We start from the raw sequence: 19,794 nt of genomic DNA, 5'->3' as shown, positions 1-19,794 counted from the left end.
TTCTTTTATTAAAACAAGACGTATACCGAACCTTGATTCTTATTAATGTTGAGAGTTCGATGCACATTTGGAACCAGACAAAATTAGATACAGACATTTCAGGCAAAAGATCATATAAGTTATGTTGTTCCAACTCTATTTGTGGTCACATCATTTTCTTTTAACTAAGATCTGACGATATGATTGAAAACAGATAGAGGTAGACTTTTTTACTATACAGTGTTCTCTTTGTAATTGTTAATTGTTAGACTTAACATTATTACTTTAGTTTCAGTTGTACTCACTTATTTTCTCTTATGGGACCATTCCGTAGTAAACCTCTACCGGGACTTTATAATAACCATCAATTATAAATGGTAAATTGAGGGTTAATTAAACATAGTTAATAAACAATGACATGATAATTAATAATGTTTATTAATTAGTATCATTTATATTATTTTATAAGTAGTTTGTGTAATATGAAATAATTAGTTTATAAATTATATATTTCATCGTAGCTGATAAGCGACATTAACAATTACATTCTGATTACACTAATAAACTATTTAATAACAGTTTATTCTTGTACACATTATAACTATATTATATACTATAATAATTATACAAATAACTATATTAAATATTTGTTAATGATTACCAGATGATTGTAAAGATAGATAGAGGTAGATAGACCACAAACCTTATTAAGCACTGACAAACTATTAACTAGCTATCTAAATAATGTTTATAGATGCTTTACAAAGTATTTATTAACTATTTAATTAGGTATTATAATAACTGATTATAATCATCAGTTGCAACTTCATAATAGCCAACCAAATAATGTTTATAGATGGTTTATAAACCAATTATTAACCATTATTAACCATTAAGAAAGTGTTACAAATATCTATGTAATGTTTATAGATGCTTTACAAATAAATTGTAAATTTAAACATTACATAGATACAAATTATTTACAAATAATATCTCAATCATTAACAGATACTTATATATGTAGTATAAAAAATGTTTGCAAAAATAAACTGTTAAAATAACATAAATTATAGCATTACTAATATAATTTTTTTTTAATACTATATATATATATAATTTTATTTTTTTATTATTATTTTTTTATTTATTATTATATTATTTTATATTTTTACTTCCCAGACTTGCTCATCCCTCATATATATAAAAATGTTTATAATGTGTGCAACAATAAACTGTTAAAATAAAAGCATAGCATAGCATTACTAATAATTAAAAAACATTATTATTTATCATTTTGTTGTTTGTTAACAGTATAATAACTGTTAACTAAATTTAATTAGCTATCAATTTACCATTTATAAATTATGGTTATCATAAACTTTACCAAATTTTCCTGTGGGATCACTTTGCTATTCCTGAAACGTTCCTAAAGGAGTTTAGTTGTAATGTTTCCACAGTACCCCTCTAAAATGACCGTGGGAATATAAACTATTTCTCCTACAGATCATCAGTAAAACTCGAGGAATCTCTGAGGATGCTTCTACAGTCTGACTGATCCAACAGACCTCTGCTCACCCTCTCCTCCTCCTCCTTACCTTCCTCTTTCTGACCAGCTCTCCCTGCAGATGGTTGATCTGGAGGAAGGTGCCATTGGAGCTGACGGCGCTGACCGGCCTGACCACCCGTACGGGCCTCCTGGTCGGTCTGGAGAGACCTTTGACCTCTTCCACTGTCCCGTTCCCGAACCGGCTGCCTCTGTTAACGTTACTGCTGCTCATGGAGAAAGAGTTGTACAGGCTGTCGTCTAATGAGGGCCTCCCAGCCGTCTGCAGGTCGGTGTGGGATTTGGCTCTGAGTGACATTTCAAAGCCAGATCAGTGCAGCTTTGTCCAAAATGTCACTAATTGTGATGACGGTCTCAGTCGGGCTCCTGGTTTGTGTTCAGAATGTGATGTGAATGAAGTTCTCAGTTTCACGTCGAGTTCACCGGGGTGGATCCTATCACCGACCGAGCGTCATTCGTTATTCATAAGGTAACATGATAGGACCAACCTGCACGGGACAGAGGCACACAGTCCCTGTGTTGTGGTATGAGGGCACCTTATATCTTTTAAAGTGTGAAATGTAATTCAAATTGTGATATGAAATCTTCACACAGTCATACCACTCAATGTTGGTGACATTTTCAGCAGCAGGGGCAAATTATAAAGGGCCACATCCCCGCACTTCATAGCCAATCTCCAGGTCTTCTCAGGTGGACACAGTAGTGGAGGCAAAGAGGGGCGGGACAGGACTAGTGGGAGACTATGGATGTCTTTTGTTCTGCCTTTATAATAAAGTTGGTATCGCTTTTGAATTCAGATAATAGATACAGGTACAGGATACAATGTGTGAGAGACATTTCTTTGCTATTACTGCCTTGCTAATTGAAAAGTATGAAAAGCCAAAAGTGACACTATGTAGTCGTTTGACTTTGACACTGATCACATCCTGTCTCCCGTCAGTTTCTTTTAACCTTGACCACAATCTTTCCCGAAACTTGGTGAAGCAGTTTTTGGGCCTAAAGCTGCCCACACATGTGCCATTGTTTTCCTATGGGGAGAGAAAACTAGGCGGAAGCGCTACCTTTGGCGTGGTGCACCGCTCGAAATTGCCACAGAGTGAATTATTTCAACTTTGACCTTGGTTGCCGGCGCTGACCTTTCAAAGCGCAACCAATGAGATAACAGCTGCAACTGTTGTTGTTGTCTAAAAACAAGGAATGGCGTTCCCTGCACACTTTTTAAAACAAAGGCACATGATTTCTTTCAGGTTACCTGTTTCATGTACTGTCAGGATATAGCGACCGTTTTATAAAAATAACTTTTTTTAATCATATTTGTCCCAATCTCGCCTACTTCAGATTTAAATATTTTTTCAATGATCACAATCAAACAAAATATAAAAATAATTTAGATATATGGCCTCTTCGGCCTTCCATAGAGACAGCACTTTTGCACTTAATACAGAACTACCGCCTCCCCAGTTTGGTCTCTGGTCTTCCCAGACTTGCTCATCCCTCATGCCACTGTTCAGTAGCTCATGAGCAAGGCACTTCACCCCCAACTGCTGCATTTGAGCTGCTCAGAGACCAACAGAGAAGTACAGAGTATAGCTTCTAGGCATGAATGTTAGTATGGACCAAGGCATTCCTAAAGAACATTCCTCCATGTGTAGATTACATTTAATGATAAAAATGATTTAAGTAATAATAATATTTTTCATTAACTGACTATATATATTCTTTTTTTATGACTAAGAGAAATCGTAAAAACATACATTTAGGAAAAGCATATCATTTGACAGTTCTGAGGAAAAAAAAGTAATCTGTAATTAGCTTTGGATCAGTGACCTCAGAAAAACTGTTTCAATTTCAATCTCCTCTCTTCCCCGAGTATGACTTCCTGTAACGATGCTGCGTGAAGGAAATTGTCACGCTTTTATCATTGAATTATGCTTTTCTCTCCCCGTGGATGAATTGAGACTTATGCCCTTCCTGACCAGGGAAGTGTGACCAATTAGCTTCTCCCTCCTGCTCCTCTCTGTGTTACAGCGCTGTATCCCTTACAACCCCTCAAGCAGAAAGGAAGCTCTATTATTAACACCATATTCACTGAGTCATGTCACCACCGTACATTAAAACATCCTCGCTGTAAGCATGTGACTGTAAATACATCGGCCCGACAGAAAAGATCACTCCTCATGCTAACAGGCCTCAATCACTCCCCCCACGGTCAGGTTTTTCTAAATGCTGGGAGATTAGAGAAGCATGCAGGCTTTTGATCCAAAGGTTCCTGGAATATAACGTCAAATATTAAGCATTAATTGAGCTGAGAATGATGAGGTTTGATTTCAGTGTCAAGCATCAACGTTTTGACATCCATGCAGCTTTAAAAAGCTTCTAAAGTCCACAAATATGTGAATAATTCAATTGCAAAAAAAAAAACTTGGTCAGTGGCCCTACGCTTCAAACTATGATGCTCTATGTACTCCTCTAGCGTCAGTTTTGCACGTGTGAATTTCCGCTCGTTAAATGCATACTGTATTTTAGAATAAACTTTCATGTTCATAGAAAACTACTTAGGAAAAGATTCTGGTTTGGGTTCAAATAAGTTTGTTATATAGTTAATTAGGCTAAAAATAAGTCTTCCGTTGCCTTTTGGTTCACATGAGACACAAACGCCGGCCTCTTTGGGGGGAAAGTCCTGTGTTTTTTGACCCGTCCATTCACCCCGACATCCTCCCTACATGGAATTTATCGCTCTTCATACTACGTCACCTGACTTCCTCCTTTACTCCCGTAAAGGATGAGCAGGGCCACTGACCAAGCTGCTGTATTTGATGACCTGGGACTGAGAGTGACAACGGGTTGGTCAAAACACATCTGGTTTCACTCTGTGTAACCTAAGTTAAGCATGACAGATTGTTTGCACTTGTTGCTGTAATTCACATTCTCAGGTGTTGCTTTTACACAGGAAGGATCACATGAAGAAATAACTGAATGTATTTGAAAAGAAAAAAAATATTTGGAGGAAAAAGGTGTTTGTTTTTACAAATATCATTATTATTTTTATTTTTATTAGTAGTAGTTGTAGTAGCAGTAAACCTATAGCATTGGGCTTTGAAGGACCCTAAAGGCAAGGTCAACAAAATTCAAGGGTTAAAGTGATCATAATGGTGTATGAAGTTAATGTATCCTAATACTTTCAGGGTTGAGGTTTGATCCCCCGCTGTGCCACCCACTGTGAACATGCAAACAGATCAACTGCATGTAGTTTCTGGTTGGTTCTGCGATTGACGTCACGTTGTGCAGCTCAAGATCGCCGGTTACGTGATTGGCCACTGCAGCGTGTCGTCGGGTTGCATTTCTCCAAAAGTTGATGCTGTTTTTGCCACAGGCCACTGCATATTTTTTCCAACACCCCCTGCGCCCGCAACCGCCACAGCCCAAACGCACTACCGCCATTCAAAATGAATGGGAGGACTGGCGTTTTTTCGCTGCACCGCCAGATCTGGTGTGAAAGCAGCCTTACGGTACATTGTCCACCAGAGAGGTAGACGCGCTGCTCCACTCAACTGGCCGCGGTGACTTACCCTATAGTGGAATGCATCTTTTTTTGTTATTTCGTCTAAACAATCCACCAAAAATCTATTTTTGAAAACATCTGCTGAATCTTGTTTATTTTTAGTTTACCAATTTGGTCCAAATTTTGTGAGCTAGACGCGTCGCTGGACGAGTTCATTTGCATAAAGTTTAGATTTTTCAACTTTATGAAACTCGCCGCAACACTACCAACCATGCACTGGGTAACTGCTTCTCCCTCTTTCCATAGGAAATGAATGGAAGGCATTGAGACGCCCTCCGTCACCAATAGACTAGAGAGCAATGTGGTGCAGCAGAAACATTATAGAACTAGAGACCGTATTGCGATGGGATCACACCAGCTGTGACGCCAAATTGAGCCAGGGACGTAAAGTGGAGGGGCCCCTTCCTGCACTTCCTACTCCTCTACCTCCGGAGCCCTTGCTCGGACCACACCCATCTTTACACTCGGCCTTGGTTTTGATCTCAACTACACACCTGTAAAGTTTCATGACTGCATCTTGCAGCAACGCTAATGCATTGACTAAATCTGTCCACAGACAGACAGAAATATAAACATCTAGCAAAGTACTCAAAACCGCTTCTGTGACTCACACACAGACTCACAAGATGAAAACAATACTAGTGTCGCTGTCACAGCTGGTAAGAGTTTAACAAAGAACAGGAGAGCTAGAAATGATTATAGAGACGAAGAGTAAAAGTGGGAAAAAGAGAAACAGGGAAAGAAAACACACAGAAACAATGTGGAGGAAGTTCCCTTTCCGACTAGCCTGTCAGAGCAAACATAGCTCTGGAAGATGCTGGCGAAGCAGAAACACCCCAGACCAGTGAAAACCGGAAAAAAACTATTTTCAAGTATATTGCTTTATCCGTATTTGACAGCACCAGTTTGATAAAGGAGTATGAAGCAACCAGCCAACATAAACTGATCAGCTCTTCAATGTCAATAAGAGGATTATCTCCTGTTTATTCTCTCAGAACACCGGTTAAAGCTAATGTTTCCTGTCACACTGCTTTAATATATCCTGGAAATCCTCAATTTGTTTTTATTTTTAAATAGTTTGAATATGCTGTTTATGTCCTATATCCGTGATTTGATAGCCAAAACAACCATGTTTTGGATCAAACCCACTGAGAGTCAAGGTCTTCCTGTGGATGTGTGTGTTATCTCATAAAGGGGGCATCAAGCAGATTTGACCTCCGCTTCCTGTTTCCTCATCTCATCACATTCGTTCTGAGGCTTTTCCCCTTTTGCGTTCGCTTTATTCGGCTCTTCACCTTCAACCGCTTCAGTTATAGATATTTTATAGAAAACATGGCAAGATTTTGTTTTTTTACTCAACTTTTACTTTTGTCTTTTGCAGCCTTTTTGCTGCCGTCTGACTCCGATCTAATTAAAGGTGAGTTTGTTTTGTTTCTGATGTAAGTGGAGGACCACATTTAGAGCAAATGCTGCACATTTATGTATTTCATTTTGATTGTTTATTTTGCTGGTGTGAATGAATTTGAATGTATGACATTTTTTTTTTAGATATTTCATGCATGACCTTTTATGGTGAAAGGAATATTTTCAGGACGCTCTGACTTCTGCACTCTTCTTCGTTGCTTTACACATGACGATCAAAAAATAATTCTATGGTCACAGTCGGCTAAAAGCTTCAGGAGCGCATGAAATGCAAAGTGATCAAATATCATCATGAGTTAAATGTGGAAAATGTCAATTATTAATTACATTATTATGCTTTGCTGTTGTTGTTATTGTACCCACAGTGCCATCTGTGGCCTATGTGTACCTATATTACTATTTAAGTTAGAATATAGTACAGTTTGTACTGTAAATTAAAATGATTTAACTGTGAAATGACAAAATGAACACAAATCATGGTGCTTTTATAAGCTTTTTATAAGATGTGATACTTTAAATTTACACACGCATATAAAAGATAAGCTTCAGTCCAGAATTAATATTGTTTTTAGTAACAGAACTCTTGTTAAGCTCCGACATGTTGATGTTGCAGCTTTTTAAATGTATGTATTTTTTGTTTTTTTGCACAAAATGTCTACAGTCCCTCAAGGTCACAGAGCTGCAGGAGTCTTCATGCTTATGGAAGGAGGGAAATACACCTTCAACTTCACTGCTGCCAGAGCTGCCTGTCTATTTCTGAACGTCACCATGGCGACAAGAGCCCAAATGGAGCGAGCGGTACAGAGCGGACTGGAGATGTGCAAGTAGGCTGAAAGCATGTGGTGACTGTTCTGGTGTTGTAGAATACTTGTTAAGGTATTGACCAATATGCAGTGTTGGAGATTTCCGCTGATTGTTTTTGAATGATAAAAGTAATCTAACACTGTAATATTACTCAATTATACAGGGCTGGCTCTAGCCCTATTTGTGCCCTAGGTGAAATACGGATTTGGAGCCCCCCCGGCGTCCCCAGTGGCACCGTGTTACGTTTCACTTTCACTTTACAATCAGCTGTTTGTTCACAACATCGTCATATTTTCACTGTAAAAACGTAGTAATTTTAAGCCCCACCATGTTGTTTTTTCCTGATCCTAAGCAAGTGGTTTTGTTTAATTCACATTAAGTACATGTTTACTGCGACCGAAAAAGTGATGCTAAGGGGCATGACAAAGTCTCAGTTTATGACGAGTTGGGATGAGAACGTGTTGTTTTTTTATAAACCAAGCTAAAACACTTGATTTGACTAAAATTTGATTAATCATTTGCACATTATTTGCTATTCTAACAGATTCGGCTGGGTAGCTGAACAGATCGCAGTCGTCCCACGACTTACAGCTGACAAAAACTGTGGAAAGGGCAAAACCGGGGTGGTGCCATGGTACGCAAAGGCACATCAGAAGTTTGGTGTCTTCTGCTTCAATGTATCAGGTACTGTCTATTCACTACACTGTATACTGTATATTCCCATGTGACTGAATGACTATAAACCTTTTGTTCCTCACTACTTGCAGATTTAGAGGAAACATCAAACGGATCAACAGCCAGCCCACAAAGCTCCACGCAGCCCGCCACACTGACAGCACTGACCCAAACCTCAACACCTGCCACACCTCCGCACAGACCAGAAACTGAGTCTCCATCAAGGAAGCCGATGACAACCAAACCCCCCGAGCAGACATCTCTTTCAGCTTTTACTCTCCTCATCAAAGCAACACATTCAACTAGGACTTCCTCCTCCTCCAATACTCTGAATCCTTTCTCCACCCATATTCCAACTTCTCTTTCTCACCTTATCACCTCAAAACCCACTGTCGTCAGTTTAGCCTTTTCTACTTCTGCTCATGCCTCCAGTTTCTCGGTTTCCTCTGAGTCAGTGACGCCACAGCCGACGAGCTCTGCAAAACCTTCTCTGGGAGGTACGTCCTGGTCTCCTTTCATTTTTTTTTAGATTGATGTTTTATGTGTTTTTGATGCTCCCTTGTGACAGTTTTCCCAAGAAGAGGCAACATTCTTTGCTCTACAGTAGTTAGCTTAGTAATTATTTAGAAACTCTTTATTTATTTTCCAGATGTACCTACAGCACTCATCATTCTTGGCGTCATCCTTCTGCTCCTGACAGCAGCAGGCGTCGTGTGGTACTACAAACTGTGAGTCGTTTTGTCACATGTCCTGTATTGCTTAAAACACTGTCTGAAGCAGCTTTGATGAAACATGTAGGATAACGATTTGGAAACAGAAAGAGCTACTTTAAAGAATAAAGGCAAAAACATAATTTGATTTCATCCTGGAGGAGAGACAGAGTTTGAAAACTTGGATGTATCTACTGTCTCTATAGAGCCATTAATGGTTTCAAACTCGTCATCAATATTGACAGACTAGCACTTATTATCTTTATTCTTAACACTTGGTAGCAATGAGGCACAAACTGAATCTGATATATTGATAATATATTGTATTAATCCGTGTATATTGTGTTTTTTTTTCTCTCCTTTTGGAAAAGGAATATTTTCACCTTTTGGTGTCAGGGGCAGCAGAAGGACGACACAGAGACAGAGATGTGGAAGCACACCGACAGTGAGATGGACCTGCACAGTCAGCATGAAGGACAAGAAGATGAATCAGACAGGAAGTACTCCAGTGAGATCACGCTGTGTGTGAATCCAGACACCAAAACAAACTCTTCAGAGTAGCTTTACCATATTTCTGTGTGTGGTGTGGGGTTTTCTAAAGTGGGTTAAATGAATTACAGCCACAGTTTTTTACCTGATAAATTTCAGTAAATGTTTTAAATACATGTCTTTAAATGCTACGATTGGTTTTTAATGTACTTTTCAGTGTTATTATAAATAAGCGCATACATTTTATGGCATAATTTTAAAATAAATATACTTAGTTTTTCATCTAATTGATAGATGTATACAGTATATGTATATGTATGTGTATATATATATATATAAGGGCTGTCAAAGTTAACGCGATAATAACGCGTTAGCATAAATTTGTTTTTTAACGGCACTAATTTCTTTAACGCATTATCGTATATTTTAGTTTATAGCGGGCTCAGGTTTAGTGAAGATACTGGGATCATATGAAGCTAGAAAACCTGAGGAATCCATTGGTTTATATTTATATGTGCTGCTGAAGTTTGTCAGCCGCATAATGCCCTTTTTTCAGTGGCTAATTAACAGTGGTGGAAAGTAACTAAGTAGATTTACTCAAGTACTGTAGGATACTTAAGTACAATTTTGAGGTAATTGTACTTTACTTGAGTTATTCCATTTTATGTTACTTTATACTCCGACTCCACTACATTTCATATTGAATTTTATACCTCACTACATTTATCTGATACGTTTAGTTACTAGTTTGTTTACAGCTTCAGAATGACTGTGACTAAAGACTTGAGTGATTTGAGCGTGATGTGTTGAGTGTGATGAGAGTGGTATCCATCCTCTCATCCAACTCTCGCTAAAGGGAATAAGCGTAGTTCCCAAAAAGCCAAACTATTCTTTTAAAGCTGAAGTAGGCGAGATTGGAGCAAATATGATTAAAAAAAGTTATTTTTATAAAATAGTCACCATATCGTGACAGTAGTACATGAAACAGGTAACCTGAAAAAAATCATGTGCCTCTGTGTCCTCCGGTGTCCTCTGGTGCTCCTAACGGCATCTGCAAGTTTTCACAGACCGGAGGAAAACAACCAGTCAGAGCTGATCTGAGGTCTGCTGTCCAGCTGCTGTCTATGAGAGCCGGCTGTCAATCACTCACCAACTCCGGTCAAACTAGGCAGCGCTGATCAAATATGAATCAATAATCTGATATGTTGATGCCTATATCTCTCCTCAAATGTTTTCAGAATCACGGTTTAGCTGTGAAATGAGAAAGTTTGTGACGCCGCCACCATTGTAAAATCTGGTGAAGGAATGCCAAGTACCGGCCACATGACCGGAGCACAGCCAATAGGAACGCTCTCTCTCTCTCTCTGAAATGACCTGTGATTGGTCAAAGTCTGCCGTCACGGGCTACATTTTCTAAAGCCTGAAAACAGAGCCATGAGGAGGTGCAGAAGTCTAGTTTTCTCTCAGAACACTTGAATTACAATATGCTGAAAGGTTATTATGGATTTTTTGCCCAATGATACCAAAGATATACTGCCTACTGCAGCTTTAAATCAGAAAACTTTGGGTCAGAAAACCCCCCAAAACAAACTATATTAAACAAATCTTACATTTCTGAATACAAGTTAAGTTTTTTGTTATTGGGTCATATTTGCCACTTACTGTTCTGTCTGGATCAGTAGATAAGTGACTTGTTTGATTTTCAGTACTGAAGGGCTTTTATGTGCAATACTACTGTGGCCTATAAACCTGGTTGAAAGCAGAAAATAATACAATGTTGTTGTCTTACAAAAAAAAAAAAAAATTAACAAGATGTTTTAAAAAAGTAAGCTCAGGGGTCTGTCAATACATTTTAGCATAACATTACAAATAAGCATTCAGTTAATATCCTGTGTTATAGCCGTCTCCATCCACACAGCACGGCGGCGCTGATGAGCCTTTTAGTCGTTTGCGAATCTACAAAAAAAAAACGAAGAAGAAGAAGAAGTGCGTCACGTGACCGGAAATCTCATCCACATCCATGCTGATGCTACCAAACACACCAACACACCTCACCGCCTCACCACCTCACCGTGTGAATCTGTGCTCTGCTCAGCGTTAAACGTTACCGGAGGGCTTCGGGTGGATATCATTATAAAACACGCCACAATGCGCCGTCTGAGCTCCGTTCAGCAGAAGATCTCCTGTGTGTTTCTGACGGAGGTGAAGCAGGAACAGTCCGGAAAACGAGACTGTCAGGTGAGAAAGAGGAGAGAGGAGAGGAGAGGAGGAGAGAGGAGAGGAGAGGAGGAGAGAGGAGAGAGGAGAGGAGAGAGAGGAAGAGAAGAGAGGAGAGGAGAGGAGAGGAGAGGAGGAGAGGAGAGGAGAGGAGAGGAGGAGAGAGGAGAGGAGAGGAGAGGAGAGGAGAGGAGGAGAGAGGAGAGGAGGAGAAGAGAGGAGAGGAGGAGAGGAGGAGAGAGGAGAGGAGGAGAAGAGAGGAGAGGAGGAGAGAGGAGAGGAGGAGAAGAGGTGAGAAGAGGTGAGGAGAGGAGAGGAGGAGAGAGGAGAGGAGGAGAGGAGAAGAGGAGAGGAGGGGAGAGAGGAGAGGAGAGGAGAGGAGAGGAGAGGAGAGGAGACAGCTCAGTGGTGCAGCTGCAGAAAGCAGACAGTGATTCACATCATGCTGCTGCAACCAGAGGATGTTAACTAAAGAAACACGTCCTTTTTATCCCCGTAGACACAGAGATAATATGTTAATGATTTTAACTTTGATGCATTTACTCCTCTCATCAGTAATAAAGCATGTTGTGATGCCATCCAGCCTCCTACTGGGCTGTTACCTCAGGAGACAGGTAGTGGAGGAAGTACTCTGATCACAGTGTAGAAATACTCAAGTTGGTAAAAAAACAAAACCATAAAAACTACATTAATAGATAGAAAAAGATTTTTGTTGTTTTTTACATTAATCCTTTGATATTGCAATATATTGTTATTAATTGTTTTTTATTTGTTTTTATTGACAACAAACATTAATTACTTCTTTATTGTTTTTCTTCCATTTACATGCATGTTCTTTTTAAATATCTATATATTGCAATTTGTTTAATGAATTGTATACATGTATATATATGTTTTTGTTTTTATTTTGTTCTTTTTTTAATTTTTATTCATTATTGAATTGACGCTTTGGCAATATTGTTCACCTGACAGTCATGCCAATAAAGCAAATTGAATTGAATTGATAACCGAATCAATATCAGCATGCAACTTCCCCAGTTGACTTCTTTCATTAAGGCAGTTTATTTTTTGTATTACAAGTTTTCTGGAATATTTAAATATGCAAATGATATCTTATTGCTAATTTACATACATTTCCAGAACAGAAATTAAATTAAATTATTAATTAAAAATGAACCTAAGCCAAAATAACTAAAATATGAAAACATGTGAATCACTTGACTCAAATCATGTGAATCTCATCTTCACCATCATCATCACCATACTTTATCATCACTGCAGGAGAAGATCTATTACATCATATGTTATTGTTAAAACATGATTTTGGGCATCTGACATTAGTTTTCACGGTTGGTCAATGGAAAAAGAAAAAATACAAAAGTGTTCGAGGACATTTTAAACTGTACTATGACAGTGTGAGGCTGAGGCATATCTACATTCATGATATAGGCCTGTTACTTTGACAACATTGCCTGTTTTAGTGTCTTTGGCTCTGCTATAAAAAGCACAATGTAAATAAAGATAATTCACTAATTTGTTTATTCATCAAACCCATAAACATGTGTTTGTACTGTATATGGAAAATGCAGCACTTTCAGTGGACTTTTGAATGCTTAATGTGCATCAATTATTTTGGTAATATTTGTCAAACACTCTCCACTCAATTAATGGTTATCATTATTATCGGTTAATCTATCAATTATTTTTTTCCATTAATCAATTGTTTCATCTTTAAAATGTAAAAAAGAAAAAACAATGAAAAATGTTCATCACAATTTCCCAGATATTAAGATGATGTCTTCAGATTGCTTGTTTGTTCCGACCGATAGTCCAAAACCCAAAGATATTCAATTTACAATCTATAAAAACAGCACAGAAAAGCAGCAAATCCTCACATTAGAGAAGCTGTAATATTTGATAAATGATGTAAACAATTCATAGAATATCAAAAATTGTTGATGATTCTCTTGATTGACTAATTGATCAAAAGAATAATAAACATACAACCTTCCATGCTTGACATATAAATCATCTGGGCTAATACGTTATTGATAGAGGACTGATATTAAAATGAGATAATGTAGCCTAATAATTGTGCCTTTTTAATTGATTTTAACCACTAATGTTAAGATGAATGGGTGTAGGGATAACACTTGTAATATAGTTTTTCCAGTTGTTTCCTTTGAACTCATAATGGTTAAACTTCTTTGTCTCTGTTCAGCCATTTCAGGTTGTTGCCACAGAAAACGTGAACCCCGTTGCTCTGGAGGCCAACGTTGACTGTGCACTCGCCACAGAAAAACTAGACGGCACCTGCTGTTACGTTACAGTTCATAAAGGTGAGGATCTCTCAGAATGACATCTACCATGGAAGCCTTCAGTATGCTGAATGTTTTCTCTTGTAAAAGTACAAAAAAGATAATATTTATGCTTGACAGATGGGAGGATTTTTTGCCTTTTCTGCTTCATATTGTGATTATGTTATAAATTGAGTACATGATAAAAAAAGGAAGTGCTGTAGCCTTACTAGCATTGATATTAGTATCCTATTTCTATAAAAAAGGAACAATGAAAGTGAATTGTACAAGTCTAACAACAACCTTAATTGTTAATTTTCTTGCAGTAGAGAGGACTTGTATCCTTCCATCCATCCTCTGAATGCTCTAGGTCTCTAGTTTGTGGTTGTACAGTTTCATGAGGCTGTGATTATCTTAGAGGTCACCACAGGTCATTTTATACAGTGAGGTCAAGTTTCAAAAAATGGTCTCACTACAATGAAATGGCTCCTATGGGGACTAACATCATCACACATGAATACAGTTGGACTCATTGGATCCACAAGAGACTCTTTACAGTGATACCCAATATATGCAAATCCAAGACTGTTTATGGTACCCAGTATGCAGAAATATTCAAATAGACCATATAATACTGTGTCTCTCTCAGTCTGTTACATATAAACGTGGACCTAAACACTTTAATGGCTTTCTGCCAATCATCCTCAATATACTCAGTATCAAGATCTCTCTCCCATTTCTGTGCAGTGCTTGTGATGTCAGCTGGGATGAGAGAATAAAGCGATGCATAGATGGTGGAAATAAAATGGGTGATGATGCCTCTTTGGTGAAAAACCGAATGACGGTTTATGTTTTCCCTGTAGGGCGACCTCACCTCTGGGCTCGACTCGACAGGAAACCCAACAAACAGGCGGAGAAGAGGTTCAAAAAGTATCAACATACTCACCGGAGCTGTACAGGTATTTTAGCCTCCGTTACCAAAGCACACGTTTAGTTTAGTTTATTAGGATCCCCATTACCAACAGCAGCTATTCTTCCTGGGGTCCACAAAAGTAACTGTACATAGTGACAAGGCAACCATTACAACTTATATCTAGGGCTGTCAATCGCTTAGAATATTTAATCATGATTAATCACATGATTGTCCATAGTTAATCGTGATTAATCGCAAATTAATTGCACATTTTTTATCTGTTAAATGTACCTTAAAGGGAGATTTGTCAAGTATTTAATACTCTTATGAACATGGGAGTGGGCAAAAATGCTGCTTTATGCAAATGTATGTATATATTTTTGATTGGATATCAATTAACACAAAACAATGACAAATATTGTCCAGAAACCCTCTCAGGTACTGCATTTAGCATAGAAAATATGCTCAAATCATAACATGGCAAACTCAAGCCCAACAGGCATGACTTTCCCAAAACTGCAGGTGATTATCATAAAGTGGGCATGTCTGTGAAGGGGAGACTCGTGGGTACCCATAGAACCCATTTTCATTCACATATCTTGAGGTCAGAGGTCAAAGGACCCCTTTGAAAATGGCTATGCCAGTTTTTCCTCACCAAAATTTAACGCAAGTTTGGTTAATACCAATGGATCCCTCTAGCTTTAAAACTGAGCCTGCTACAACCTCCGAAATCATGGAAAAAGTTGCATTAATGCGTTAAAGAAATTAGCGGGGTTAACACAAATTTGCGTTAACGCGTTATTGCGTTAACTTTGACAGCCCTCGTAATCACATTACGGCCCCTTTCACTCCAGTATTCAATACAATAATCAAAATACATGAAAATAGTCCGTTTCACTCCAGTGTCCTCAACTCATTGCAAATCATAGTACAGACAGTTTCACTCTACTATCCAAATACAATAGTCAAAATACATTAAAAAAATAGCCTGTTTCACTCCAGTCTTAGGGGCCTCATGAGAGAAACTATAAGATAGATCTTAGATATTCTCTCAGTGTAAGATGATATTCAGGATTTTTAGTATTGCAGACCCGTTTGCTTACTGTATTTAGGAAATAATTCCTATCTTATCTTAAGATAGGAATTTGGCTATTACAGAACCGTGTGCACCCAGTTTTTTAACCAACACGTTTGTATATTACATGTCACATAGTTGCTTTATTTCTACAGGGAGGTTTGACTAGTTTTTGTGTTCTTTTTTTCCAGGTTTCACGTGGATCGTAGAGGAAGATTTTAAGACCGTGCCGGAGACGTGGATCGCAGCCCACCGAGTCAAACATCACAACGGCCATCCGGTGCCTGATGAACATGGACACATTCCAGGTCCTGAAGTTTAACCATTACTCATCAACATAATCTTTAATATTATTAATCAGCAGCTTTACTGCAGATGTGCCACATTAGTTTAACCTCATGGAGGATTTAATCTAACGTGATTATTATAATGTAGCAGACAGTAACACCATTAAAGATAACCAACAGTTGTGTTCAGTTTCCATTAAACACAATGACCTCACCCTTCAGCCCAGAATAGTACAGGGTGTACAGAAGGAAGTCGCCACAGTCAAATTACATCACATCACAGCATAGGATTGTATTGAATTTGGTATAAAATTACCAAATGTGCTCTTAATAAATGATGAATTATAAGTTCCGGGCTTCCATTAAGGACATCCAGTAACGTTTCTGACATTGAACATGTTGGAAATGTTTTTTTTTCCTGTCATCGTGGATGATGCTGCCTGCAGAAGTAGTGATTTGGTCCTTGTGAATGTTCAGGCTGGGTTCCAGTGGAGAAGGACAACAAACAGTACTGCTGGCACTCCTCCGTGGTGGATTCTGGCATCGGGGCGGCTCTCGTTCTCAGGCCCAGCGCTGATGATGAATATGACATGCTAGAAGTCGCTGCGGTCCCGTTGGCAGACCTCCTGGAACAAACGCTGGAGCTCATTGGAACCAATGTCAACGGAAACCCTTATGGTAATGTGATGCTGCATTTTACTTTTAATGTTCATTTAGGGTAGTGTCAAAGGGGGGTCATTTTTGAACAAATAGTTGTTTCAATGCCAGCTTGTGCTTGCCTTGAGTAGGTTGTGCTTTAAAAAAGGGCTTCTCAAATGAAAGCTGGATCCAAATTGGCAAGGATCCTGTTTTGCAGTGGGAGGATGGAGTCAACCAATACCCAAAGCTGTGGCCTCTGTGCCTCTTTATGCTGTTCATCCCAAATCTTTAATGACATTTTTATGTCATAAAAGTCATAGTATAGTATGCCATGAAATAGTTGTGAAAGAAGTCATTTTGTAGTGTGCCATGAAAAAGTCTTAAAAAACAGTCCTATTATAATATGCCATAAAACTGTCATGTAAAAAGTCATACTATTGTATGCCATAAAAATTACTAAAAAATGTCGTGTGTAGTGTGCCATAGAAAAATGTTATTTAAAAAAAGTCATAGTAGTATGCCATAAACAAAGTCATCATAGTACAATATGCTATAAAAATGTCACAAAAAGAATCATTGAATGTCATGTTTACTGGCCATCAGTTTTCTTCCTCCCTGCGTTTGTTGGCACATTACTATGTTTCTTGCATGTTACTGCCACCGACTGACGAGAAATAGTGAAACAGTCGTCAGGAATGTGTAGAACTTCGCCCACGCATGTGCATCCTAGCGTGCATGCACAGTTAAGACAAAACGGGGACCTACTCGTCATAACTTTTCTCTGCTAGTGGTCAAAACTCTCCAAGGTTTTGACCTCAATCATTTTACTTTTTGCCTGTAAGAGAAGCACTGAGTTATTATTTATTTGTAACAAAGTTGTATTGTTCTAACAGGCTTGGGGAGTAAGAAGCAGCCAGTCCACTGCCTGGTGTCACACGGGAGTGTTCGAATCAGAAACCCTCCACCAGTGGACTTCCAGCAGCTGTGCTCGTGGTTCCAGGAGAGTCCAGAGGGCCGAGTCGAGGGTATCGTCTGGCACTGCAACGACGGCACGCTCATTAAGGTGAGAAAACGTACAGTACATGCAGTCCGCAGTGTGCAGTGCATTTTGAGCTATGGAAATTCAACAGATTAAAGGGATTGTTCGTAACTTTTTAAGTGTATAAATCTACCAGGTCGGTTTTCCATTCCCGCTCGCGTGTGGCTGTGCTGTTCAGACTCCCTGTGGACACGTACCATCAGTCTCCAACACAAACTACATGGAAGCACCAAAACCTCAAAGTTGTATCTATTGAAACCCGTCTTGTTGGCGGTGGTCATAGTACGCGGGGGAGACCGTAGCTTTGGTCTCCAGGACCGGAGTCTCTGCTATGCTGCCTTCACTCACACACTGCGTGCGTTCTCGCTCCACCTCTATACGTGCATGCGCGCTCACTACACACTGCAGAAGACTTTGTAGCTCTGAGAATATCTAGTGAATGTACAGTGGACGTTTGTGCAGGAATAAATGCTGCAGCTCCTCCAGACCAACAGAGGTTTCCCGTGTCTTGTGAAGTGACGGGGCTCCGCAGCGAGAAACGTTATCGTCTCCGACCGGGTGCCAGAGGGAGACACTGGCACCCGGTCTGAGATGGGCTGAAGCAGGAAACGCTAGGATCAGCAGTGATTCATGGAGAGACCTTCGTCTGGTCAGCTAACATTACTGCCAAGCAGATGAATTATAGAGTGATATTGTGGTTTTAGCTGACGTGTGTCGCCTCACTGTTTTGAGCGGTGCTCGTTCATGTCTATTTAGAGCGAGCAAGCGCGAGCCCGACGCTGACTTTCGTTGACTTAACGGCCACAGGTGTCGCTGTTAACAAGCAATACTGAAAGTTACAAATAGTCCCTTTAACTAAAAAAAACACTCCATATTTTCTCACTTGGAAAACAGTTTTTTGTTAAATATTCAGAAAATGGTTTCAACACATGACGTGTTTTTAATTGTCTGTTCTGTCTGCAGGTTCATCGTCATCACCTGGGACTGAGGTGGCCAGATGGGGACACCTGCCTCGGGGAGAGGTCAGTGGTCATTCACGTTGACGGGACGATTGGTGAATACAACAATAGCACGGACTTGTTCGCATCCTTCTCCCGACTAAATGGACACTGTTTCAACCGACTGCCGGACATTCAGTTTGACTTGTAAACGCAGTCGGAGAAACTTTACCTTTTTCTGAAGCTCCTTGCCGTGACCCGATAAGTATTTGTCACTTTGACGATAGCTGCTAGATATTTTTTCGCCAATTATTCCAGATGACATTTGCTTTGCAGAAATAATGTACAGCTTTAGTGTAAAAAATGACTGACCAACTGGGCAGTTCTTAGCAACTTGAATTGTTCCAGTAATATATTGTAAATAATGTATATTACAGCTCTTTCATTGATGAGTGAAAAATAAATGACGAGTATGTAAACATTTCTATTTAACAGATTTTTATTTGACAGTCTGATTGGTATAAAAGCTGCTTTATTGACAAATACATAAAAAAATTTCAGAATTTTACAAATATAAAGAAATAAATATGCTACATAGTTGAGTTACATCACCAAACCAAGAACTTAGTATTAACAAAAACATACATTACTTTACTGTTTAAAGGAAAACTACTTTCAGGCTGTTCTAGAGAGATCTTTAGGACTGGACATTGTTTAAGGTTTTCAATAAATGTATGTATTCTTTATTCGAGGATATTTCTTAATATAGGTCGATACCCAGCCCTAGAGATCTAAATTGAAAGTAACCATAAAAGTACATTCAGGTGTAGTTGTAACAATCCTTACGTCATTAAAAGGCACAAATAACCCTGAGTTAACCGACGGACGAACTGGGCAGTTCAGCTTTTACACCAAACCGATCACACACCTTCTTCAGCTGTTCCTCCAGCAGGATGTTCTTCTTGACCTCTAAATTGTAGTTGTATTTTAAGTCTTCAATCTCTTCAAAAAATGTTGGGTCGAAGTTCTCCAGGTCTTTTTTCAGCTTTTTAACCTCAGTTTGAAGTTTTGTTTTCTCTGTTTCGGCTGCCTCCAGAAGGTGTTTGAGCTTCCCGTAGTCTAAGAATACAACGAGAGAGACAACTAGAATGACTGCTGTTCTTCAAGACAGTTTACATCACATA

At 38.9% G+C, this 19,794-nt stretch overlaps 3 protein-coding genes across 10 annotated transcripts in view; 2 read left to right on the top strand and 1 right to left on the bottom strand.

Annotated features, from left to right (window-relative positions):
* Positions 1 to 6,338: 6,338 nt before the first annotated feature.
* On the top strand, positions 6,339 to 9,385 carry lyve1b (lymphatic vessel endothelial hyaluronic receptor 1b). Its single transcript, XM_074634355.1, has 6 exons — positions 6,339 to 6,522; positions 7,189 to 7,351; positions 7,876 to 8,015; positions 8,099 to 8,503; positions 8,656 to 8,734; positions 9,088 to 9,385. The coding sequence occupies exons 1-6, from the start codon at positions 6,438 to 6,440 to the stop codon at positions 9,275 to 9,277; spliced, it is 1,062 nt and encodes a 353-aa protein (XP_074490456.1). The 5' UTR covers positions 6,339 to 6,437; the 3' UTR covers positions 9,278 to 9,385.
* Positions 9,386 to 11,219: 1,834 nt separating this feature from the next.
* rlig1 (RNA 5'-phosphate and 3'-OH ligase 1) lies at positions 11,220 to 19,091 on the top strand. The gene is made up of 7 exons (XM_074633692.1): positions 11,220 to 11,443; positions 13,644 to 13,761; positions 14,583 to 14,678; positions 15,899 to 16,015; positions 16,472 to 16,672; positions 17,527 to 17,696; positions 18,636 to 19,091. The coding sequence occupies exons 1-7, from the start codon at positions 11,354 to 11,356 to the stop codon at positions 18,819 to 18,821; spliced, it is 978 nt and encodes a 325-aa protein (XP_074489793.1). The 5' UTR covers positions 11,220 to 11,353; the 3' UTR covers positions 18,822 to 19,091.
* cep290 (centrosomal protein 290) overlaps positions 19,092 to 19,794 on the bottom strand; it is a 42,594-nt gene continuing 41,891 nt past the window's right edge. For all 8 annotated transcript variants that reach the window (XM_074633683.1, XM_074633687.1, XM_074633685.1 and 5 more), the window contains one exon: positions 19,092 to 19,729. In XM_074633683.1, the coding sequence (XP_074489784.1) occupies positions 19,485 to 19,729 (245 nt within the window). In that variant the 3' untranslated portion in view covers positions 19,092 to 19,484. The remainder of the gene's footprint in view (positions 19,730 to 19,794) is intronic.

This window comes from Sebastes fasciatus, chromosome 4 (assembly GCF_043250625.1).
Source record: "Sebastes fasciatus isolate fSebFas1 chromosome 4, fSebFas1.pri, whole genome shotgun sequence".
Lineage (NCBI taxonomy): Eukaryota > Metazoa > Chordata > Actinopteri > Perciformes > Sebastidae > Sebastes > Sebastes fasciatus.
Note: the sequence above shows the minus strand (reverse complement) of the source record. Positions and strands in the feature narration are given on the sequence as shown.

Bases quoted from the DNA above. Each gene is read 5' to 3' on its own strand.
- lyve1b (XM_074634355.1), top strand. From the start codon at position 6,438: ATGGCAAGATTTTGTTTTTTTACTCAACTTTTACTTTTGTCTTTTGCA. The intron at 6,523-7,188 runs GTGAGTTTGTTT...AAATGTCTACAG, and splicing joins TGACTCCGATCTAATTAAAG to TCCCTCAAGGTCACAGAGCT. The intron at 8,735-9,087 runs GTGAGTCGTTTT...CTTTTGGAAAAG, and splicing joins GTCGTGTGGTACTACAAACT to GAATATTTTCACCTTTTGGT.
- rlig1 (XM_074633692.1), top strand. From the start codon at position 11,354: ATGCGCCGTCTGAGCTCCGTTCAGCAGAAGATCTCCTGTGTGTTTCTG. The intron at 11,444-13,643 runs GTGAGAAAGAGG...GTCTCTGTTCAG, and splicing joins CCGGAAAACGAGACTGTCAG to CCATTTCAGGTTGTTGCCAC. The intron at 17,697-18,635 runs GTGAGAAAACGT...TTCTGTCTGCAG, and splicing joins ACGACGGCACGCTCATTAAG to GTTCATCGTCATCACCTGGG.